Source organism: Halichondria panicea, chromosome 3 (genome assembly GCF_963675165.1).
Source record: "Halichondria panicea chromosome 3, odHalPani1.1, whole genome shotgun sequence".
NCBI classification, from domain to species: domain Eukaryota; kingdom Metazoa; phylum Porifera; class Demospongiae; order Suberitida; family Halichondriidae; genus Halichondria; species Halichondria panicea.
In genome coordinates this window covers 3,623,209-3,649,147 of record NC_087379.1, presented here as the reverse complement: position 1 = coordinate 3,649,147, position 25,939 = coordinate 3,623,209, and the positions used below count along the sequence as shown (strand labels likewise).

The window sequence follows — 25,939 nt, the reverse complement described above, 5'->3', positions numbered from 1 at the left end:
AGCTAGTTGTCTGTATATAATAATTCTTATTTTGTTTAGGATGATGACACGCAGTTAACAGAACTTTGGTTTGATGATGAAAATACTACTGTAAAAGGTTCTCAAGTAGAGTCAGCAGTCCTACGGATGGCAAGATTATACGCTGTATTCATTCTAATGTGGCAGACACTGTTCAAGGTGTCTAATTCAGGAATCAACATAATTTTCAGTTTTTTTGCAAAGCTGCTTTCTCTACTTGTTGTTTGAGTGCTTCTCTTAGAGAATTAGCACAGATAATTGAATTAGCACAGATAATCCCCAAAAACCTAGGGCAAGCAAAAACATTGATTGGACAAGAAAAGGATTCATTTTCCAAGTACGTCTCTTGTCCTAAATGTCATACCACATATGCTTTAAATGTATGCACTGTCACTCTACCTAATAAGACGAAAGAATCGAAACGTTGATCATATGTCAAGTATCCTCACCATCCCCACACTCGACAGAGAAATCCTTGCAATGAACAATTGATGAAAAAGATTCGAACATCAGCCGGAACTATTTCTTGGTACCCTCGTCAGACATACTGTTATCAAAGTGTTGTTGCTTCTTTAAAAACGTTCCTGCTTCGACCACACGTTTCGACCACACTTTCATCACTCATGTGAATTGTGGAGAAATATTGAAACTGATCCAGGCACTCTTCGCGACATATATGACGGGAAAGTTTGGAAAGATTTTTTGACCCCATCAGGTGCGCCATTTCTGTCTGTGCCTTACAATTATGCATTGACGATAAATATTGATTGGTTTCAACCCTTCAAGCATAGTCCCTATTCTGCTGGAGCAATTTATATCAATTTATATCGCCATTCAAAATCTTCCACGGCGTGTAAGATACTTAACTGAAAATGTTCTGCTTGTTGGCGTTATTCCCGGTCCTCATGAGCCAAAAGGAGATATTAATACCTATTTAAAACCTTTAGTTAATGAGTTAAAGGAACTGTGGACTGGAGTTGTCATGCCAACTGCTTCTGGTACACAAGTGTTGGTACGGGCCGCCCTAATTTGTGTATCCTGTGATATACCTGCAAGTAGGAAAGTGTCGGGATTTGTGGGGCACAACGCATACCGTGCCTGTTCGAGATGTTTAAAACCCTTCCCTACCAAAGTATTTGGACAGAAGGCTGATTTTACAGGCACTGACCGTAGTAATTGGACGTAGTAATTGGACTAAACGCTCCACAATCTCACATCGTGATCAGGCACAAGCTCATAAAGAAGCAATAACAAAAGCACAACAGAAGCTAATAGAAACAGAGCATGGATGTAGATACTCCGTTCTACTTGAATTACCATACTTTGACGTTGTTACGTTGTTAGGTTCTCAGTTATAGATCCGATGCACAATTTGTTGTTAGGCACAGCAAAGCATGTTCTATCTGTCTGGACGTCACTTGGTATACTAGACAAGACACATTATTTGAGTATACAAGAGAAGGTTGATAGATTTGTTACACCCCCTGAAATTGGCCGTATTCCTTCAAAGATTGCTTCGGGTTTTTAAAGTTTCACAGCCGATCAATGGCGAAATTGGACTCTTATCTATTCACTGTGCTCTTTGAAAGGAGTAATTCCTCACAAAGACTATGACTGTTGGTTGCTGTTTGTTAAAGCTGTTGACATAGTATGTCAACGCCAAATTACTCTACGTAACTTAGAGAAGGGTGATTCTTTGTTGATGGATTTTTGTAAACTATTTGAACAACTTTATGGACAAAGAAACTACACGATCAACATGCACCTCCACGCCCATCTGATGGAGTGTGTTTTAGACTTTGGCCCTGTTTATTCTTTTTGGCTATTCAGCTTTGAGCGTCTTAATGGGGTGCTAGGCTCATACCACACAAACTGTAAGAACATATCACTTCAGCTCATGCGACGTTTTATGTCAGGCCAATACTATGGTGCCGAAAATTGGCCAATTGAGTTCAGGGAAGAATTCTATCCACTACTAGTTCATCACACCTACGATAAAGGCTCCCTGCAAGCTTGTTCTTTGGAGCAAGCACAGGCTCAAACACAACATTCTCGATTCGATCGGTCACCATTAAACCGTTATTCCCTATTATCGAAAATGCATGGGAATCATATCAGAAAGATATGTTAGATCGTATTATAATGTCGGTAGCTGTAGGTCACAACAATTGCGCTCTTTTGTCCTTATATGAAAGCACAGCGAGTCTCACAATAGATGGATTCGTGCTTGGCTCTGCAAACAGTCGCTATGTCACAAAGTCTCATGTGATGGCTTGTCACCCTAGCTATCCAGATCAGCTTCATCTAGCAAGAATTGAACGTTTTTGCAAGATCAACATAAAAGCATATTCCGGTGCATCTCAATGTACAAGTTTCCAAGTTTTGTCTGAATGGATTGCTTACGTCACTTTTTACGATGAGCATAATTGCAAAGTCTGGTTTGGAGGTCCTACTCAAGTTTGGGCTAGATCATTGTCTACATCTGAATATGTTCGATTATCTAGTATAAAGAAAAGAGTGGCTTTTTGTGAAACAGACATTGACTTTGGTAGAGTAATAGGAACACAAAGGGTACTGGTAGTGTCACTATTGTCCAACTGAATTTTATTTTCACATGTATATATATATACGCACGGCACGTACATGCAATGGTGTAATTTTCTTTGCATCGTCCCATAATGAATTCATGGCATGGATCACTTGCAATTTTATTAATGAGTCATGTGCAAAAGGGTAAATATTAATCACAAAATTAATTATTAATCTAAGCTAAATATAACTTAAATCTTACAAATAACATCAATTCCATTTTGCGCAGTAGGCCTGAACAAATATCTTGGAGAACGACATTTGACTGAGAAGTCATCTATGGCTTTCCTTACATGTACATCACCTCTGAGCATTTTACTCTCTAGCATTCTGATGAGAATACCACCAACAGCATACATGTCACTCATTTTGGACTGTTTTGTTAGTCCTTCGACAACTTCAGGTGCAATATGGGAATAGCGACGGATATATTCGGCCTTTTCACTTTCAGAGAGGTGGTATCGTTTTCCTCGTTCTACTGTTGTTGCTTTCCCAAAGTCTATCACTACTAGCTGCATATACCTCCGACTTGATGAATCAGTTACCGGTGCCTCAGTAAGGCTCTCGCCAATCAAAATGTTGTTGCACTTGAGATCATTATGTAGGACGTGAACTTCATCATGCAAATACCGCACTGCTTCCATAAGTTGGGCACAAAGTGTTAAAACTGTTTCTTTAAGCTGTTCAATCATGGTAGAGAAAGCATCAGTCAGTGTCATCTACAATCCTGAGTGGCTTCGTAAGTAGTCCCAAACAAGAAAGGTAGATAAGGGTGAAAAAAGCGAGCTAAGATATTTGCTTCTTTGTTAAGATCGTCTAGTAATGAGTGGGGGAGCAGTTCTTTCACAGCCACTTTTACATTACGAAACAGCTGCATCTTAACAATACCAAATGATCCCCGACCAATATACATTTCAGTACTTTCTGTCACATCTGGTGGATCATGCAGCAAATCTTGATCGATTTCGTGTACATGTACATTTACCTCTCTCGTGACGCTTGAGCGTGTCCGATGCAATGCCCTCTCACGTGCCATACTCTCCTTTCTCTGTTGAAGCTCCCACTGCCACCTCTCCCAATATGATCTAGACATATTTCTATATAGCACCACATTCTTCTCCGCTTTATTCCTTAAAGCCAGGGCTTAAATGGGCCTCAACAGCTTTTATTCCTATTCTTGATTTCCTTCGCTTTTTTCTCTCGCTTCTCTTCTCTTCGAGGGTGTTAGATCGGCTATATCTGTTCATAGTAGCACTAGAATTTGGCAAAGGAGACTCAAGCTCTGCACTTGGACTTATTGCGACCGTAGCCATTTTTAATTCTAGCAAAATGAACTTTGAACCTAAAATAATATTCAAAAATCAACTTTGAACCTTCTGACCTTTAACACGAGGTACATATCATAACTAGCTGACCTTTATCTGTACTGCACTGTACTGTATTGTGGTGCTAGTGCAGAGGAGATACTTAGCTATTTAAACTATCTCTTTGCGAGGACAAAACTCTAGGAATGTGAATTGGCAGGCTAAACCAACCTACATGTACCCCATGGCCGACCCAACGATTGCTGATCCGGACAGGATCCACTGTGAAAATTGTGAGTGATTAATAATTATTACTACTATACTATTATACTATACAACAGTTGTTAAGGAAGGGCTGCAGTTAAGGAAGGGCTGCATTGAGGGGATGGAGAAGAGAGTAATTCACCCCCGCCCCCCTACGATCAGGCAGATTCATTAATAGGCACCTAAATTGCACCAGAATCGATCTAAGGCCCTCAAATTAAGCCCCCAGACCCTTCTAGTTTGGCTTTCACTGTGAAACGTACAGTTCGCGGATATCTTAGTTCGCCCCCCTTTCATTTGCCCCCCCCTGTCCTAAAATCCTCAAATGAAAGTCTTGGATGCAGCCCTGTATGCCAAACATTACAGCAGTCCGTTTTCTTTTTGTGTGTGTATGTCCTATCTTTTGGCAGTGCATATTGTCAAAATGTCTCATCTTTTGGCAATCTGTTAACGTTTGTGTGTGTGTGTGTGTGTGTGTGTTTAGTGTTTAATGTACTGCAAAGATGTCCCATCTTTTGGCAGTACATATTGTCAAGATGTCTCATCTTTTGGCAATCTGTTAACGTTTATGTGTGTGTGTTTTTAATGTACTGCAAAGATGTCCCATCTTTTGGCAGTACATATTGTCAAGATGCTTTTGGCAATCTGTTAACGTTTGTGTGTGTGTGTGTTTAATGTACTGCAAAGATGTCCCATCTTCTGGCAGTGCATATTGTCAAGATGTCTCATCTTTTGGCAATCTGTTAACGTTTGTGTGTGTGTGTGGGTGTGTTTAATGTACTGCAAAGATGTCCCATCTTTTGGCAGTACATATTGTCAAGATGTCTCATCTTTTGGCAATCTGTTAACGTTTGTGTGTGTGTGTGTGTGTGTTTTTAATGTACTGCAAAGATGTCCCATCTTCTGGCAGTGCATATTGTCAAGATGTCTCATCTTTTGGCAGTTTGTGTGTGTGTGTTTTGATATATACGATTCTTTTGTGAATGAATTACCAGCATGCAATTTTCGCCACACCCAGATTGGACTAAAAGATTGTGAATGCTACCTGCCACAAGCAACAAAAGTAGCTCTCATTATCTCAGTTAATTTTTATAATGTTAATCCATGTAGATCATTGATCATCTTTATCACAGGAAAAATATCTAAATTTCCTATACTTTCAGGATAGTACAACATTTCCTGTAGACTTTCCTATATGAATCGTACACATGTCCTGAACTTCTTCAGGAAAGGAAACGTTGCACTATCCTTTGTAAGTAGGTTGCAGGACACTTGCAGGACACCTGCCATTTTTCAGGAAATGCGCAGATCTTAAGGGCTGCACTGTAGCAGCACTGTAGCAGGAAATTTCAATATTTTCCCTGTGTATATACTTTTTGTCGTAAACAATTCATCAAGCGCAGACGCATACGTAACTATACACATAATTATAGATAAATGTAAAACACCCAGTGAAAGTCACCAATTCATTTGCATTGTAAACTTGCTGAAAACTTGCTGTAAACTAGATGTGCCCAGTTTACAATCATGTACATCAAATAACAAGTTTACTGTTTGGGAATCTACCTTGTAGTCTTCGTGCCACAGTTTACTTGCATGTAAACTAACCCTATTTGTATATCTCTGTAAACTATGATGTACATATCAAGTCTACAAAAATGTATATTGCTGTACACTACCCCACACACACACTTACACGGGGCACACAACACAGGGGGCACACACACGCACACACAGAAACATCACACACAAGGGCCGGGCCACACACACACCCACACAGCACACACACTCACACGCACACACGCACACCACACACACGCACACCACACACACACTTACACGGGTTACACGGGGCACAAACACAGGCACACAGAAACATCACACACAAGGGCCACACACACACCCACACAGCACACGCACACCACACACGCACTTACACGGGGCACACAACACAGGGTTTCACACACAAGGGCCACAGCCACACACACACACACACACACACACACGCACACTCGGGGGGGACACACTCACACGCACACAACACAGGGTCACATACACGCGCAAGCGCATGCACACACACACACGGGGCACACACAGAAACATCACACACACGCACACTCAGGGGGGACACACTCACACGCACACCACACACACACTTACACAGGGCACAAACACAGGCACACAGAAACATAGAAACATCACACACAAGGGCCACACACACACTCACACGCACACCACACACACTTACACGGGGCACAAACACAGGCACACCACAAACACAGGCACACAGAAACATCACACACAAGGGCCACACACACACCCACACAGCACACACACACACACGCACACTCAGGGGGGACACACGCACACCACACACGCACTTACACGGGGCACACAACACAGGGTTTCACACACAAGGGCCACACACACACACACACACACACACGCACACACACGCACACTCAGGGGGGACACACTCACACAACACAGGGTCACATACACGCGCAAGCGCATGCACACACACACACACACGGGGCACACAACACAGGGGGCACACACACCACACACACACACACGGGGCACACAACACAGGGGGCACACACACCACACACACACAGGGACACACACACACGCACGGCACACACACACACTCACACTCACACACACACCACACACGCACGGCACACACACACACTCACACTCACACGCACACACACGCACACACACAGGGACACACACACACACACACACACAGGGGCACACACACACACACCCGGCACACCTCACACTCACACACACACACCACGCACACACACACACACACAGGGGCACACACACACACACACACACACACCACACACACACACACACACACACACACACTCACACGCACACACACACAGGGACACGCACACGCACACACACACAGAGACACACACACACACACACAGAGGCACACACACGCACGGCACACACACACACACTTACACTCACACACTCACACGCACGTACACACACACACACACCACACACTCACACGCGCGCGCACGTACACACACACACACACCACACACTCACACGCGCGCGCACGCACACACACACACACACACACGCACGGCACATACACACACACATACACACACACACACATACACACACTCTCACACACACGCACTCACACTCACTCACACTCACACACACACCCACACTCACATGCGCGCGCACGCACACACACACACACGCACACACACACACACACAGACAGACACACACACACACACATGCACGGCACACACACAGGGGACACACACATACACACACTCACACACACGCACTCACACACGGCACACAACACAGGGGCACACACAACGCACACACTCACACACATGCAGACGGACAAACAGGGGGCACACGCACACTACACACAATTACCATAACACTTATGTTTGCTAGTAACTTTTCAACACCTAACATAACCCCCTACATATACCACAGCTTTTATAACGGTTAGGCAGGCCTGGTACTAGTTGTCTGCGCATGCGTCAACCAATTAGCCCAATTCTAGCTAGTAGTATATTCTCGTTTGTGTATGAACCGTTAGTATCCCGTTTATCATTATTGCTGAAGCTTATTCTGAAGACAGAAGAACAAGTGAAGAGCTTATTCAAGGTTAGATATTTTTGTGTGGTTCTATCAAGTCTATCAAGTCATTTCTTTATGTGGTGGATCAAGTGAAGAATGTGAGCTATCATCAGCTCGAACAGGATCATGACACTACAACCTGTTTAATACGATAAATTTAATATGTACACGTTAGAATGTCTACTTCTCTGCACAGGAGCAATGGTCCTTGTAACATTACACATTACCTGTAGTATTATTATTATTGTATCTTATCATGGATCAGGCACATGGCTTATCTTATGATTTGTGTTCCACTAAGAGATACAATACTTTACATGGTGTCAGAGATGGATCGTTCCAGAAATCTACAAGGCGACAACTGGCGCAAGTGGAAGCAACGGTTTGAACTATACATGGGCAAAAACAAAAAAACAGATGAAGTACAAACTGCTACTCTCCTACATCCATATGCCCTAGAGGTTTTCAACACGTTCAGTTTTGCAACCCCAGGCGACGACAAGAAGTTGGACGAAGTGCTGGAAAAAATCATTGCATACCAACATACCAACGTCACTTGGGATAGGCAACCAACAATCTGATGTGACCGACCTCAGAAAGACGTGCGAATTTGGAGTGCTCGCAGCCAGCCTAGCTGAGACGCACTCAGATCTGGTGACTACCCCTTTAACTACCATCACAGTATCATGTGGGTGTGGTTTGGTGTGGTTTAAAGTGGGTTTATGGTGACGTTTCAATCACGTTTCAATCAGACCCGTGAAGGAGCGTGGCTTATAAACCTCTTTCTGGTCGGCTTGTATTAAACGGCCATTACCCACTCCAATACCCACTCCAATAACGTAGCGCGGTTTGCTGACTACCACGTTTCAACTAACACAGGCCAGCTCATATTAATTTTGCAATGACTGTGTGTAGCTGTAGCTGAGTACAGTGTATTGTACAGATGGTGGGCATCTATTGTGGACAAGTTTGTGGAGAAGGAGAAGGAGAAGGTAATCTAACAGAGGTGAGAACCACATACACCTGCATGTAGAAAATGATGATTACAACACATCTGGGAACAAACAGCACGCAGAAATCTCCTGGAACTTGGACTCGTGTCCATGGCTACTGTTAGATCTGCTTGTCGTTCAAAGGTGTGTACTGTGGTAAATTGTTGCGTCTGCACTGTTTGGTTTTAACCAAGGGCATAGGACGAGCAAAAACTGCATTCAATCTATTCATAGCTCAGTTCATTTAGTCTAGAGAGTAGATTACCACAAATGTGTGAGTAGTTGTAAATATCTTTTAGTTGTAAATATCTTTTGATTGGAGCATTTCTAAGAAATGGTGGTGTTGATACCCGTGTGTAGATGAATGACAGAACTACAACATATCTAAAATTTTTTACATGGAAACATAATTAAGGTGGTGGTGATTAACCCTTTAACCGTCGGATTCTTAATTAACAGTGAAGTGAAATGTCTCTATCGGGTTTCCAGAGCAATAAAATGCCCAGCAACCATATACCAATAGAATGCCCATACAACAACGAATAAAATGGTAACAACCACGGTTATTACGCTCACCCGTTTTTATCATTTTAAATGCTCGGCCAGCGGTAAGATAAAATCCAAAAATTTTTTTTTGTGGATCAGCCTATCATATGGTATAAAGGCTTGATAAAGGCTTGACAAAGCTTGATTTTCACATCATATGAATGTAACAATACAGTGCTAAGATATATAATCAATTTGAAGTACAATACGTACTATATCGGTGAACGATCTATGAAATTTACAAGCTCACATAAAGACTGTTCATTACTGCTAATTCTATTTTAGCTATACTATACTTACACTACTGATATTCTAGCTATACTATACTACTTGCCAGAGTCACACAGTGAGCCCTCTCCTGGTCTTTCACCGTCCTGGTCCATAGTCTAGGTCCATGTCATGCATGTCCTCAGTCCCAGACAGTTCATCAGCGTCTGGCATAAAGCTGAGCCTTTGGGAGGTATCCTACTATGCCCTCTCCTTCATAGGCACTGTCATCACCAGAGGAGACATCGCCCATTGCTGTCCTCAAGCTGTTCAAGCACATCAGCACAAGTAAACAATCTAGCCATAGCTATAAACTTCGTGCGGTAAGATGCTAATGAAATTTAACATAGCAACGTGGCTTGGAAAATTCTAGACTAAATTGCACGTGATTCTACAGCTCTTCCCCTATACAGGGATGTGCGTAGTTCGAGCCTCTTCCTAAGTATCGCAGAATTAGAATTTCGCAAAAAAAGTCACTATTGCGGGCAACGATCGTGGCCCGTGACGGTTAAAGAATGACGGTTAAAGAACAACAGCAAATTGTCAAATTGTTATAGTGGGTAATCGGTTAGAGTAATAAAACACTAACCTTAAACAGCTAAGTTTTATCACACAATTCCTGGCCATCCCTTTATGGGTCTTACAAATGTTCACAATTCATGATTTACCGGTTTTTAGGTACACTTTTGGTTAGTATCTTCTTTCTGAAAATTTTATAGCTTAGCTTTAAAAGTAAGTTTAAAAATAAATGGGCTACATTTAAACTTCCGTTGTTGGAAAAATACATATTTTACTATTTTCTACCGTTTTGATGACATCACAAGCTGCTAACCACAAATCGATGACACTGTAAGTAACCACGTAAATGGGCGTAAAAATTGTACTACTGCTCTGACGTTGATGGAATGAATGTGTTCAATTGGTGATTTTGAAGTGTCGCACTACTGTTCGGGGACACGCAGTGAAAAGTCTGGCAGCCTTATATGTGCGTCTCTCACTGCGTCTCTCACTGTCATTGTGAAGTTGATTCTGTAAGTTTAATAACTACTGCGCAGTGAAAAGTCTGGCAGGTCAAGGAGCCTTATATGTGCGTCTCTTGAAGATCGTTGATTCTGTAAGTTTAATAACTTGTTGGCCATTACCTCTTGTATTCTAGGACAATCTATTCTAGGACAATCTGCTCACACTGGAAACACCCCGACTCCAGCTAGCTCTACCACATACTTACCACTCCAGTGCACTCTACTCTTCAACTATCCACATCTAGCATGAACCAGCATGAACCAGCAACAATGGAATGCACTGGATTTACGTTTCATTAGTGGGTGTATGTGTTGTGTGGATGTATGTGTTGTCTGGAGAAGACTAGTCCCACTCTTTCGGCATGTTGAAATGGTAAACGATCCGATCGCTTTGATGATTTACCACGGCAGAGAGTTATAGAGTGTAGTAGTCATATCTGACACATCTGCAAGTGAGTCTTGAGGACAGCCGGCGTGACGCGTCAAATTTACACTACAGTATTCCATGATTTCGCAAGCAACCAGATTACCACCTTTGCCCTGTGTGTTCAGTTGAAGCTCGAGGTTGCACACAGCTTGTTTCTGGTTGTATGTTTCTGGTTGTATGGAGGTTGTATGGAGGCTGACGCAAGTTTGTGTTGAAACAGGTCTGACAGATACTTTATCCTTTATCTTTGTATTTATCAAGTGCAAAGACTAGCGAGGAAATGGCAATTGTCACCCAGATGGACGTCACTCTGCAAGTGCTCAACGTTGTAGGATTTGGGATTTCGCAGCTGGTGACGGTATATTTGTGGTCTAAATTTTTCTAGCTGCTAAATATTGTTTTGTCAATACGCACCGATCAAAAACCAACATGTCATTAACTCTGGTGATTCGTCATTGTTTCTGATTGGTTTCTGATTGTCTCCAGCACCCCGTGTACGTGAGTTACAGCATGTACAATTCCTGACCAATGATCTCGTTTATTATGATCTCTTTAATAATTCCTTCATTTAATACTGATACTTTATTATACTCGGTCAGAAGCCGCGTCTACTAAATATTCTACTATAAATGTTCGCCCCAAGAGCACTCACGCTTCAAGAAAGAGATCCAAGGACACTAGTGGGGTTGGAGTATCTCCACACACACAACAAGTCAGACCAACAGCAAAGCGGCAGACTGTTGGAGCGTCTGGTAGGAGGCTCTGTTTCCGTGTCCAGGACGAGAGTAAGATAATATATTTGTTATCAGTACAGTGAAACATAGTGATTTCGATCATCATAGTGACTGATCGGAGTGGTGCAGTGGTGCGTCTTTGAGAGACATGAGCAACGTTCCTCCAGCTACTCGTGTTGAGAGTTCTCGCCAGACTGCCAATACTCAGCAACCCAATGGTATATCTGCAGAGTGTTTAGTGTTATAATTTTTAGTATACTCGGTAATCCCTTTGGGTCATGTAAATTAAGGCTGGGATTCAAGGGTGGGACTCATATTCACTTATACGTAGAGTTAAAAAATGTCCTGTATCACAATGAGAATTTTTTGTTTATAGCTGGAATGCAGTGCACTCCCCAGAGTACCAATACCACTGCTACTGACATGAAGTCAGTCAAGGTACACGCACGTACATGTAGTAAGTATAGCTAAAATAATTATATAAATGTGTGCTATTACAGATATCGGTGTACTCACCAAGCAAGAGGGCGATATGTACAGTATCCATTCGTCCAGAGCTTGAGAAGATTGCAAAGGCACTGACAGGGGGGAACCTGCAGTCAATTTGTAGGGCTGTTTTCTCATACCCTCAGCTCAGGGACGAAGCTGTATCTCGAGAATAGTAGATGATGAGTGTGCCTCGTTGTGCAGCAAAAGTTCACAACCTGTGTCACTGTTCCGGTCCATGACCATTGAGCAAGCAGAAAGCTTTTCCTGGAGACAAACAGTCACTGAGCTTGAGACCAAAGCACCAACTCTCCACCACATTATTGATTGTGCTATCATGATTGTGATATCACCCACTCGTCCAAGAGGAACAAGCTGAAGAAGGGAGAGCGACAGTTCCCAGGACTAAGCACAGCGGTGGCTATCCTCTTGAAGGAACGCAACAAAACGATGTGTGGGGTTCAATCCTATCTGTCGAGTGCCCTCTTTTCTACTCACATCCAGAAGAAGGTCTGTGTGTGATTGTGTGTGATTGTGTGTGATTTGTGATTGTGATTGTGTGTGATTTATAATAGGGAGGTCCGAGGGGGGCATGCTCCCCTGTAAAAATTAGGCCTTTGGTCAATTCTGGTGCACAAGTCATTAGAACTATACATTGTAGCAGTACAAATGCCTATACTAATGTATCCTAGGGGGCCCGGGGGGGTGAGAAAAATACCCCCCTCAATGCAGCCTGATAAAAAAATATTATTATTATTGTTAATTTCTAGGCTTGAACTAGGCTCAACCACATCAACGTGACCCTCAGTTACAACGCAATACTGAAGCGTGTGAATATGATCAGTAAAGGTCACACTAAAGTGCTTGATAAGTGGTTAAAGGACGGGGCATTTGTGAAGTTCGTGGGGGACAATGTCGACAAGCAAGTCAATGTACGAGACATTGCAAGTGACCATCATGGGAAGCTCATGCATATGTTTAGTATATTTGCTGTCAAGGCCCGTGTCTCACCTCCTCCTGCTCCTATCGCTGATTTGTCTCGTTCTATGCTTCCTGCCATCCAAAGAAGACATCATTGTTGGTCAGTCGAATACTGTGCGATTACATTAAGGGCCTTGAGAAGAAGAGGTTGGTCACTAAGCACATCCCACATCAATACAGTGAAGAGATGGCAGTAAGGTCAGAGGTGGTTGTATTGGATGTACTGCACAACAATGAGAATGTGAGTAGTGAAATGATAGTAGTGAAATGATAGAAATAATGAGAACAATGGTGTCGTACCTGGGATCAGACCACAAGCACACGGCCCTGTCTGGGGGTGATCACCTCACATGTGAGCGAGAGCAGGGTGCCAAACGTCATGTGCAGTGCTCCAATACTCCTGGAGGGAGGATTGAACAACTTGAGCCATGCATTGATGGCTGGCATTGTGTGATGAACTTTATGATTGTAAGTTTAAAGTACATGTGATAAATTATTATTAAAAGCCCACCATAATACATATAATTACAGTAACTTAATTGACTTCGTGTGTACAGTATTATATGCCAGTGTATATACTAACAGGAGTGTATTCATGCACTCCAGATATGTACAATGTACATGAAGCACGCAAGCATATTATATATGTTACCTTTTTACATGTAGCTCATCTGGCAGAAGCTGCACAAGGACAGCCAAGAAGATTACGGCACTCTCAGCAGTCTTTTTGCTCGCATTGGATGCTCCAAGGCGAAGAAACCGAAGAATGACATGCACACATGTCAAGCTGCCTTCCTCAAAGTCTTCAAGGGGCACATAGTGACAGCAGGCTGTAAGGAATTTGACATTGAAGGTAACATAATTATTGCTTACACAGCATACCGATAAAATAACACTTACATTAACATACACCATAGGACACAAAGAGGTAAACCAATCTCTGCTGAGTAGTGTGGCCCAGACAGTGGTGAAGGAGTTCACAGTGATCCCTGAGGCGCTGCTTGGAGAGTCTGTGATAGACAGTGGAGATAAAGTGCACGGGTATGCTCGAGTGCTATGTCATTTCGCCTCCTTAGTACTGCTGTTTGTGGATGCCTGGAAAGAAGGAGACGGTGAGCGTGTTATTAGGCTGTGGAAGATTTTAATGCTCCACTTTCATGCTGAGAAAAAGACAAAATATGCACTAGAGGCACTTAGGCTTCAATTTCAACTTGCCACTCTCCAGCCATACCTCTCTCATCAGCTGACCTGGGGCCGCTTCATCAACACTCATGGCGGCCTAGGACGGAACATCCCATGTGATCTCCACAATGAGCACATAAACAAGCTTTACAAGAACATCATCTCGAACATGGGTGCCAACTTTACGAAGACTGCCAGCACTTGGGCAGCACGATCCGTATCGTCTCTTCATCGAATCTCCATGGCCTTTGACTCTCCATGGCCTTTGACAAGCAGACTAACATCCACCGTGAAGCAACAGCTCACAGCACGAGGTCAGATGAGAAGGACGTCAAGACAGTTGTAGCTGTGCTTCAGAAGGCTGAGGTCCTCAGCGTTATTGTGAACCGGTCTCACAGAATGTTCCCTAAATTCTCCCCAGACCCCCTGCAACAATTAAACAGAGAAAAAAATGAGCACATGGATCAAGAGGAAGGCTAAAGAATACACAAGGAGCGAAACCGCTATGAGAATTGACTCAGACACCGAGGATGAGGACGTGTATGGTGCCACGTACGGACTTGATGATATACCAGCCTCAGATATTTTTGACTCAGACACCGAGGATGCGGACGTGTATACGTGTATAGTGCCACGTACGGACTTGATGATATACAAGCCTCAGATATTTTTGAATATGATGGTATTGAGGCCTGATTCTGACTACTACATGTAGCTAATTCTAATACCCTGTACATTCTAATACCCTGTACATTACTTACCCCCATCATTTTCATCACTTAGCAACGGATCGACAATTGTCGCAGCACCACCTCTTGTCACGAGACTCCATGTTCCAGGCAACAGCTGAATCAAAATACTTCAGCAGCACGAATCTCCTACACTTCGTGTTCTCAAGATACTCTCTCACAGCTTGTAACTCCAAATTCCTTGAGATAGTCAGATCGGTATATACAGGAGCTTCAACTGGCCTCCAGTACACTCGAGCCAACGACTGCTGATTATCTCTACCAGCTCAGCCGCTCTCTTGAAAGTAGTCTTCCAATGACCTAGGGGCACCATAGTGGATGATGAAGTCCAAGTTCTCGAAGTCCACCCCCATACCAATAGCCATCGTCGCAAACAGAACTCTGACAACACCATCAGGCTTCCCAAGACTCCCCATGATAACTGCTTTGTTGTGTTCGTCAGTACAGGAGTGAAACATCCCGAACATTCTGTTGTCACTGATCTGTTCAGCTCCTGGAGGGTAGTAGCCAGCATCCTTGAGAGTGTACTTGAAGTGCTCGTACAAACTCGCACACATGTTTAACGACTGGCAGTAGACAACTATGCGTCGAGCCTTGATGTTCTTCTCTCACAAGTCTGCCACAACGAATGCAAAGTCCTCCTCGATAGATGTCTTACGTACAACCTCATAACAGATGTTGGGCTTGTTGGGAGACTCAGATACCATATAGCAGCCTGCCATGCCAAGCTTCTGAACAATATTGTCCCTCATCCTCTTGGTCACAGTGGCAGTCGCAGCCAGAAATGGTGTATCGGGAGGCACAAATGCTCGCAGGTCACGGATACGATCAAAGGCAGGACGAAAGTCTTTACTCCTGTAAGTTGTGCAAATCATTGTACACAACTGAGAGGAACATGTATGGTACCCGTTAAACGTAAATTGTACATGTATGTATATGCATGGTATATACAATACATGTAATTATGTGTATGTACATGTACATTATTCTGACGTGTGCGTGTATTAAAACTTAAAGGCTACTGACAGTAACACTGTATATGTACATGTGTATTTAAATGACTTTTACCACTTGTACACACAGTGTGCTTCGTCAACAGCGACTGCTACTACAGTGTTACAAAGAGGACGTTGGACTAAGAGCTGCTTCCATGCTTCTTTGTCTAGGATGGCCTCGGGAGCACTATAGAGGAGAGAGAACCGACCCGAGGAAACGTCACTCTCACTAGCCAAGAGATCCTTCTCGACATCTATGAACAACACAGGCAATTACATAATCAGTCTAATGGCCAAGGTGCCTTTTTAATTAAAATCATGGTTGAACTTCCGGTCTTCCTGAGCTCTGCGGTTTTTGACTTCCAGTTTCTACTTCAACTTTGAGTGGTCCTGACGTCCTCTACAGCTATGCTAACAATTTCTAACAAGCACAGAGCTCTTTAGTAGCCTTTCTACATTCTAATGATACCCACCAATTAACAGCTTAAGCCTGTTTCTTGTGTGTGTCCTGATTCTTCCACAGCATACATTTTCAGACACAAAATTAGTGCACGTGTTCATGCTGTGCAAAAATCCAGTTCCCAGCATTATTTTGCTTAAATTTTTTGAAGATCTGTGGACCAATGCCCATCATTTATTTAACAAAAAAAATCTGGCTGTTCCCACATATATTCATAAATTTACAGCTGATTTTTACAAGGCCATGTGGTCATCCTGAGGTCCACTGAATCAACTTTGCTGAGAATAATTATTATTATTTACAAGGTGAATTGAAACAAATTATGCAAAATTATGGCATGTCAAATGCATTAAAATAGGTCATTAATGAGTCAGCATAGAGCCACAAGAGGGAGCGGAGCTGATGTGCGACCCGCTATTTCAAGTGTTCACCAAGGGCAGCCTTGTCAACCATGCATCCTCTGCAAACGAGGTAATATGTCGAAGTATTTCCATCCAAAGTCATGGAAGGATGGCTCACTTCTCAAGAAGCTTCAAGAATTTGAACCAGCTCTTGGCATCAATCCAGATAGCTGCATTTGCAGAAATTGCCGGCAAGATGTGAGTTCCATTGGCGAGAGTAGTTTTGTACCTAGATGGAGAAAAATAAATGATGAGAATGAAAAAGAGCAACAGTGTTATGTTTCAGAATGCAATGAATGTGAATGCAAAAGTACCACATTAGCTGATAGAGCAACAATATGCTCATTGTTTGATATGAATATAGAACGCATTGAAACACCAAGAGGTACTGATGGCATACCTCTTTGTACATACCACTACGGCGTCCTATATCGAAAATTGAACCCGTCCCACCTCAAATGCAAAACGTGTAGTAAACACATATCAGACTTTACAAAAAGCCGAGTTGTCTCAGAGCCTGACATAATAGAGGCGTTCCTCTCAGAGAACACTGTCACTAGTAGTAATGAGAGCATATCATCTAGTGACCGAGTGTGTTTTACGTGCTACAAATCCCATCTCTATTTACTGAAGCGACTAAAGGGGTCAGTCAAAAGCACAGACTCTGACCTTCAATTGCTACTTGATAAGATTGAATCCGATATACCCATATTATCTAATGTCAGAACATCGGATGAGGTCCTATCATACGTATCTAGTCTGTCAGCCATACATGTTGGCAAAGCGATTTTGAAACAAACAGCTCTGTTATTGCCTGAAGTGTATGAGACATTTAAGATTAAACTATCAAAAATGGCTTCAGAGATGAACATCACTGTTGACTTTCCAAACTCAATTTGGCTAAGAAGTGAGCTCTCAAATATGCTAGAACATCATATGGCTTACAAATGCTCAGTGATGAGGATAGGTACGATTCTGTACCGCCATGGAGGAGACATTTTCTATGCCCTCAGTGTTGCTCTAGGTCACTGCAGACGTCACGAAACAAAAGACAAATTGTCTGAGGTATGCCTCACTCTAAATGAAAAATGTCACAAGTCAATTAATGAATTGATTGAACAAGATTCTGGACAGCCACATAATATAGAGAGCATTGACATTAACAAGTTCATTAATAAACTTGATCCAGACATTTGGAGAGCTATTTCATTGCTAACCAAACCTCTCTCAAAGAAAGCCATAAAGAACACGTCACAAGTACGAACTATTCGGAGGTTCTTTTGTGTGTGTGTACTGTTTTTCACTATCAACAACCAGTGTTCCTTCCCAATACATACCCTATTGACAGAAGCAATTGAAACATGTGGAGGCTCTATACGCTTGGTTAGGATGTTCAATCGCTTAGGCATTTGTGCAAGCTCTGAAACTGCTTTGAGGTATGTTCAATACCGTATTGAGAAACGAGCGAGTGAGGGAATAATGAAAAGCTACCCAAGTAACTGTTTTATGATCGCATCAGCCGATAATATTGACTATATACACCATTATGCCAGAGTATATTGTGGAAAACAGCAGTTAAGTTGGCATGGCACAACAGTACAAATCGCCCAACCCAAGCCACTAACACTAACTACCAATACAGACTTAATTGGGAACCGCATGCTCACAAAGAGAGTATATTCAACAAGATCACCAATTAAGTCCCCTCAACCGAAAAAACTTAGAAGGAGCAGAACAGGAGCGATCAGAGCCCTATCGGCAAGCGAGGAAAGTTCCAATACAATCTACACCCATGTACAGAGTACTGAAACAACACCGCTAAGCATGAATGACTTTGGGCTGAAACTTAACGAAGAGAGTGCCCTAAAAAAATTTCAAAATATTGCTGGTAACTATATTCTGCTGAAAGTTGCTTGTACAGCACATGCCACACCATTGATCGACTTCCAGGCCTATTTCAGTCTATCTAGCAATATATGCAGTGTAGAAAGGTCCAACATAATCTATTACAACGTTCTAGATCAAAAATGTGACGATAACGAGACTGTGCTTAGTATTATAAACGACCTGTACAACAAATTCATTGCTACAAAGAAACAAGCACTAATTTTCCTAGAAGGGGATCAAGTAACATATGCCCGCATACAATCTCTTAAGGCAGAGTATGGGAGTGATTTAGCATGGCTCATTCCATTCCCAGGAGATTGGCATATTCTCAAGAATTACCAAGAGGTACTGGTCAAAATCTACTTTGATGCAGGCCTAGTGGATATTGGGAAGTGTAGTGGGTACAACACCCCCAATTCCATCACCTCTAACTTTAAGAGGACTCACCATTTTCTAATGGAAGCGTGGGAATCCATGTATCGGCTCCTGTTCTCCATTTTCTTGGAGAAGGGGAATGTCCCAACAGATTTTCTTCACACCGCATCAGAAATGGTCCAAAATCTTCCTCCTTCTGAAACCCAAGAAAGTGCCCTGAGGAACATCAACCAGTTGCTGGAAGACCTGCAAGAGAAATGCAATGTACTTCAACTATTTGACGAGTACATCCAGAAGAGAGAGTCGGAAAACAAAACAGTGAAGTTTTGGATTGAATTCATATTCAGAACCTGTGTGGGATACATAGCACTCTACTGTGCTGTGAGAACTGGTCAATGGGACTTAAGAATGGCTGCTATTAAATTAATGGTGCCAATTTTCACTGCATTTGATCGACCCAGGTACCAGCAATTGATTCCTCAACACATAAGAGATATGTATAACTTACCAGGTGATGTTCGTGCAAATCTCGAAAAAGGTGGTTTCACTGTGAGTCTTCTTGGTAGGCCAGGCCACTCAATAGGAATCGATGAGGCACATGAGATGTGCATTAATCGTGAATGCAAGGAGTTCGTTAGCAGACCGTCTGCTGAAACTATCACCAGAATCTCACTCTTCTTACCTATCAGAGCAGAAGCAATGAAAAACATTGAGCAACAGCTTTTTAAGAAGCAAAAGATTGATATAACACCAATCAAATCACTGTATGCTACTAGCAATGACAACGAGAGCAGAAAGTTGGAAGGAAACATTAAGAAACAAGTGAACAAGTTAGAGTCATGTAGCCTTGTCACAAGCACCTGTAACGATGCTCTATGTCACCTTTTCAATAAAAAACAACTAACTCCCCAACAAGAACATGACCTCATCAATTTTAGATCCATAGGGGAAACAGAGTATAGGAACCGTGTGCAGTACTACATCTTGAAAACTCCTAGTGTCAAACCACCAAAACACCGAAAGAGACTTTTAACATTTACAGAAAAACTCGGACGACGAAAAAAGGGCTCAGAAATCGAAAGAGAGAGAAAGATTCAGATAGAATTATGGAAAAGGAGAGTTGCACATGCTACAATCACAGGAACAAACCTAAGCAAAAGTTATGAGCAGTGCTTGGAACTACCCAGAGCGATTGCAAACATTGATGGCACACCAACTAAAGGAGCCAAGTCAAACACTACCAATGTGCTACAAAAACGGTATGAGAAGGCAAATGCTGCTATTATTGCATCGTCATTAAAACCTGGATGGATACCAGATGCTGTCATAATCGAGGGAATGTTTTTGATAAATATTACACCATGGAGTGCACATAAAAACATAGGTGATTATGCCGACTTTTTAATCCGACAGCATATCTATCCATACTTTAGAAGTAGATCACAGGAAGTACACTTACTTTTCGACGATCCTGAGTGTGTCCAGCTAAGTCCCAAATATTTTGAACGACTGCATCGCGACAAGACAGCACACTTGAATGACGATCACCAGTGCACAACTTTTGCAGCAGACATGGTGATCCCTCCTATGTGGAGAAAAAATATTTTGAGTTGTAGATTATGCAAGAGAAACCTTGTTACTTTTCTCTCAACTTACTTCTTGAAGAAAGTGCAGCGCAAGCTAGCTCTACAACAAAAATTTGTTACAGCTGGAGGGTTCAGCAGTAATCTGCAAAACAAATGCCTGTTTGTAACTGGATCCACACCACAACCACAAGTTGACGATTCTCTATATTGTAATGCAGAAGAGTCAGACACGAGAATTTGGTTACATGTAATCAATTCTGTAGGCACTAGGAAGCTTGTACTCAGTCCTGATACAGATGTGTATCACGTAGGCTTACCACTGGTTGCTGGAACACAGCTTGAATGTAATGTTCGACTGAGCCTGTTCAACTCAACAGAGCATCGATTCCTAGACATACAGGCACTCCTCACAGCGTTCGAGAATGATCCTAGTCTCGCTGCAATTGAACAACTACCAGCAGTTATGCAGATGCTATACATAAGTACAGGATGTGATTTCGTTTCATTTTTTAACGGAATAGGAAAGGCAACATTTATGGCTACACTGTTTGAATATTCACAATTTATCTGCGATAGTACTGCTCAAACTCCAGGAATGCTATCTCAACCAGACGCTGATGGATTCCTCTCCTTCATTAGGCTGGTTGGATGTGCTTACTTCAGAAAGCACAAATCAGTATTTCTACCTTCATTCCCAACACCAATGTCACTATTTAACTCACTTCTTGATAGCAAACAGCATGCCCAAGTACACCACAGTGCATGGCTTTCTCTGATGAGGGAGAAAATCTGGCTCCGTATAAAGTATGAAGAAGAAATGATCCCCTCCTATGACGCACTTGACAGACATTGGAAACGGTCCTGTTGGGTACAATGTGTGTGGAGTCAAGCAACTTCCAACAATATCACTTACCCAGTACTAGACGGAAACGGATGGAAACGGATGGAAACAGGTTGACACAAGTACATTGGCCATCGACTGGGACAGTGAGAGCAATGTTTCGGTGATCAGAGACAGAGTCACCTTGCTTCAAAAGGGATGTGGTTGCAAAACAGGCTGCCAAACAAATCGTTGCAAGTGCAGAAGAGACAAGCATGATTGTGGTCCTGGATGCAAATGTCAAGGGTGCACAAATGTACCTCAAACTTCTCAGACCAGTCACGAACTTAACCTCGACCAAGAGAGCTCTTCAGAATCTGAAGATGAATTTGGCGATTCTGAGGTAGACGATATAATGCGAGATGTTTTTGGAGACAACAGAGACACCGATAACGAATCTGCAGAAGAGACAGAGGATATGGACTTAGACTAATACGAATCGTGGAACTCTGTACATACAAAATGAGCAATTACACACCTACTTTTTATGAAGGTATAACTTTTTATGCGTATTAGATCACAAATTATAAAATGTATTCCTATGCTGTCTAAGCCTGACAAACATGACCTGCTAAAATTACTGGGAACTGGGTTTTTGCACAGCTACAAAAACACTAGTACAAAACCACAAAGTACAGTATACAATACTCAAGAAAGAATATCTTTTCCCCTACTTACCTTCAAGAGCTAGGAGTTGTACCATTACAATCATGAAGAGTTAGATGTTTTTACTACCTCTCTTTCTCTTTGAAATGATCGCACCGCTCCCAAAAAAAGTGAGCTAAAGAAACTAGAACTTTCTAACAAATTTCTTCCTGTTCAATATTATGATGTAATGCGAAATGCATATTTAACTAAAACACGTACAAGTAGGTACGGTGGCTATCCAACTGTAATTATACAGACTGGACATGTACATGCTATATTAAACGGTGTTCACATCAGTTTCTAGCTATCTTTCTAGATCATAGAGCCATTACCTTCTATATGTACTCTGTCAATCAAAAGAAGTCTGAGTATTATGGCTGTTCTAGCTGCTTACCTTTGTTGCCAGAGAGTATAGCAGCAGAGACACCCCTCTTCTGCAGGCCTGACACCTGGTCTACCATCAAAGAAACTAGTGGTGACAGCACCAGCACAACACTTCTCTCAACTCTTGACAGCCTGTCCGCTTTAGTTTGAAGTCAAACATGAAGGGCAGAAGTTGGAAACAGAGAGACTTGCCATAGCCTGTAGGGAACCAAGCAAACACATCCCGACCATCGTAGAGGTGGATGAGAGCCTCTTCTTGCTTCGACTTCAGTGTGAGGCCTTCTTGACCAACACAATTTAGGGCATAAGCCACAGCTTGACAAAACTCGGTTGACGCCATTGCATAGAGCTAGAGATCTAGTACAATATCACGGAATAGATTTCCCAGTAAAAACTAGTTTACGGTATAAGTTTACGATAGTTTACTAAGGTAAACGAATCCCCATATTCTGGGAGACTCAGTTTGCGCATGTGCACTATCACCCATGCAATAGGTACCAGGCCCTCTTCTCAAGAGGCCTGGTCTCGAGGCTAATTCCGAGCTGACTCCAAACAACTCCAAAGGCATCATCGACCACGCTTGATTCACTACATCCAAAAACATCACATCTTCTTTGTACTCCAATAGGGTGCAAATTCCAAGCCAGTGCGAAGCCATGCAATGGAAAACCGACTAGTACGAACAGGTCTTGGTCATTGCATGGGCTTGGTCATTGCATGGGTCAATATGCTGTAACATTTCTGTTATCCTTCTTCGCTGTTATCCTTCTTCGTTGAACATGTATTCCTAAAGATCCACTCATTATCATTATTGGCAACCCAGTACTGTCAAACCAAATATCTTCTAATTCTTGGTCACTTATATCAGAGTAACTCTTAATCTCCATTCTGCTTTAATCGGCGCCAGAGAAGTGCACCACTAATTTCTTTCCATGTGAACTTTATGAGTTCCACTGGTATAGGTGGTCGACCACGCCCTTTGTCCAAGCCTTTCCCATTGGGAATTTGGGAATTGGTGAGAAACCTGCATGTACCTGCATGTAGAATGTACCTGCATGTAGAAAAGAATGCAAGCAGGACCCTTACTTGTCCACAATAGCTTGACCAACCTGCCCATCTTTACAATGAAAACATACACTGTACTCAAACATACACTGTACTCAGTTACAGCTACATAAATTATTTTGATAGAAAATTAATATGTAATATGATGCTGGCCTGTACTTTTTTGTGGTAGTCATTAGCGCTACCGTCCAGGTTATTGGAGTGTCATTTAATACAAGCTGACAGTATGAGTATGTAATATCAGTTGTGTATCGTAAGTTGCAAGCCACGCTCCTTCACTCGAAGAACGGTCTATACCCACTCATATCCTTAAACCACACCCACATGATGTGATGGACTAACATGCTGATAGGCTGAGTACAGTAAATTATACTGGGATAGCTAGCACACTGCCACAGACCCTGCCACAGCACAGACCCTGCCACAGCACAGACCCTGCCACAGACCCTTAACTCGAAGCGTAGCTTGCGAGACAGCTGGCGTACTGTAAGCGTCTGGCGTAATGTAAGTATCACAGTTACTATCTATTTATCTATTACATGAGCTTCCTGCTCGCCTTCTGCCATTCGCCTTCTGCCATTACGTAGGACTGTGGTGGACAGACAATGTTCTGGGAGGTCTTGAGTTACAGTACCAGTACAGTGAGCTAGGCAACAGTAATACTTTATGCGCATGCGCAGTAAAGTAATTAATAATTATGGTGACCTCACATCAATGGAGCAGGGACATCAAATAATAGGGACATCAAATAATAATCGGTGGAAAACATCCATGTAATTATAACACCATGTATTATATTGTCAATACTCAGAATGAAAAGACAATATAATATGTGACAGGCTCTGGGAAAACAGACCAATTGGAGCAATAGCCAGACTACAGTGTATAATCTCATAATAATTTTTCTTGGCTTATAGTTATCTACAGTCTACAGTCTTCCCTCTCTATAGCTCCTCTGAATCCAACGCATTCCATCGAAGCGCTTTGTCTAAGCAGCCTTACTTTTCCCAATTTAGCAATCTTTAAGTGGGTGTTTCTCAATACTGCTGTTTTACAACCTCGAGTTTCCAACGTGCATAACTCAGGCATAGAACGAGGTATGTGCACACTAAGCACATCAATGCGTAGGCAATTCTTTGCTCTATCATCTGGTATATAGATCGCACAAATTATAGCTTGCGCCAATTGGTCTGTTTTCATTATGATGACGATAAACTGAAGATAAACAATCATTGACAAACACGATGATAATTATTGGCAATAATTCCATTGACAAACATAACGATAGTTACTGACAATGAATCGGATAATCATTGACAATAGGCAACCCAATTATTGACGATCACATACACATATTTTTCACCATTGACAACATTTTTCACTATTGAATAATAGTGAAACAAGTGTCTAAATCAAAGAGAAGTAAGGATTGCCGAAATTAGCACAACCAAGGAAAAGCCAGACAGTCTAAGGCTAAAGCAGATGACAATGTATTTACAGCAGTACATCAGCAGAGGCTCTTACCCACGAAAACTCTTACCCACGAAAATTATCCCCATCACCACCACTCACAAACAATGATAATTTTGACAGAGAAAGTGATTTGTCAACATTTGTGACAACATTTGTGATTCTACATAATGTGATTCTACATAATGTGAATCGTAATTAGCATTTAAATCAGGGGCTCCAACACTAAATGGACTGTTTGTTTATAAAAACGTCTCCATTAATACCTTCTTCATAATTATAGACATCTAGTATAGTCTTATACTACTTTCTTAGATGTACCTTTATTGTTTCATCAACTCTTTGCACTATTTGCTTCACTTTGTTGAAGAAAAACCGAGTCTTTTGAGTGTCATGCAAAGTAGTGGACAGTAGCTCGTGGACAGTAGCTAAATACCAGGATTTTGGATGACCATTCCAGTTGATCCTTTGCACCGTTTTTGAACAGACACTAAGATTGAGTAGGGTTGTGGCAGAAGTCAGCTGTAGATTTTCCACCCACAATTCAATTAGGTACTATTTTGTCATTTCATACCTTCCTTCATC

The 25,939-nt window shown here is 42.2% G+C and overlaps 3 protein-coding genes across 3 annotated transcripts; 2 read left to right on the top strand and 1 right to left on the bottom strand.

Annotated features, from left to right (window-relative positions):
* The first annotated feature begins 13,516 nt into the window (after positions 1-13,516).
* LOC135333612 (uncharacterized) lies at positions 13,517-14,800 on the top strand. Its single transcript, XM_064528595.1, has 3 exons — positions 13,517-13,740; positions 13,939-14,125; positions 14,190-14,800. Exons 1-3 carry the CDS (start codon positions 13,540-13,542, stop codon positions 14,798-14,800), a joined length of 999 nt encoding a protein of 332 aa, XP_064384665.1. The 5' UTR covers positions 13,517-13,539.
* Positions 14,801-15,811: 1,011 nt separating this feature from the next.
* On the bottom strand, positions 15,812-24,297 carry LOC135333614 (ATP-dependent DNA helicase RecQ-like). Its single transcript, XM_064528596.1, has 3 exons — positions 22,830-24,297; positions 16,272-16,452; positions 15,812-16,058 (listed from the first exon to the last, which is right to left on the bottom strand). The coding sequence occupies exons 1-3, from the start codon at positions 22,894-22,896 to the stop codon at positions 15,812-15,814; spliced, it is 495 nt and encodes a 164-aa protein (XP_064384666.1). The 5' UTR covers positions 22,897-24,297.
* Positions 16,488-22,745, top strand: LOC135333611 (uncharacterized). The gene has a single exon (XM_064528594.1). It carries the CDS (start codon positions 17,024-17,026, stop codon positions 21,863-21,865), a length of 4,842 nt encoding a protein of 1,613 aa, XP_064384664.1. The 5' UTR covers positions 16,488-17,023; the 3' UTR covers positions 21,866-22,745.
* Positions 24,298-25,939: the final 1,642 nt, after the last annotated feature.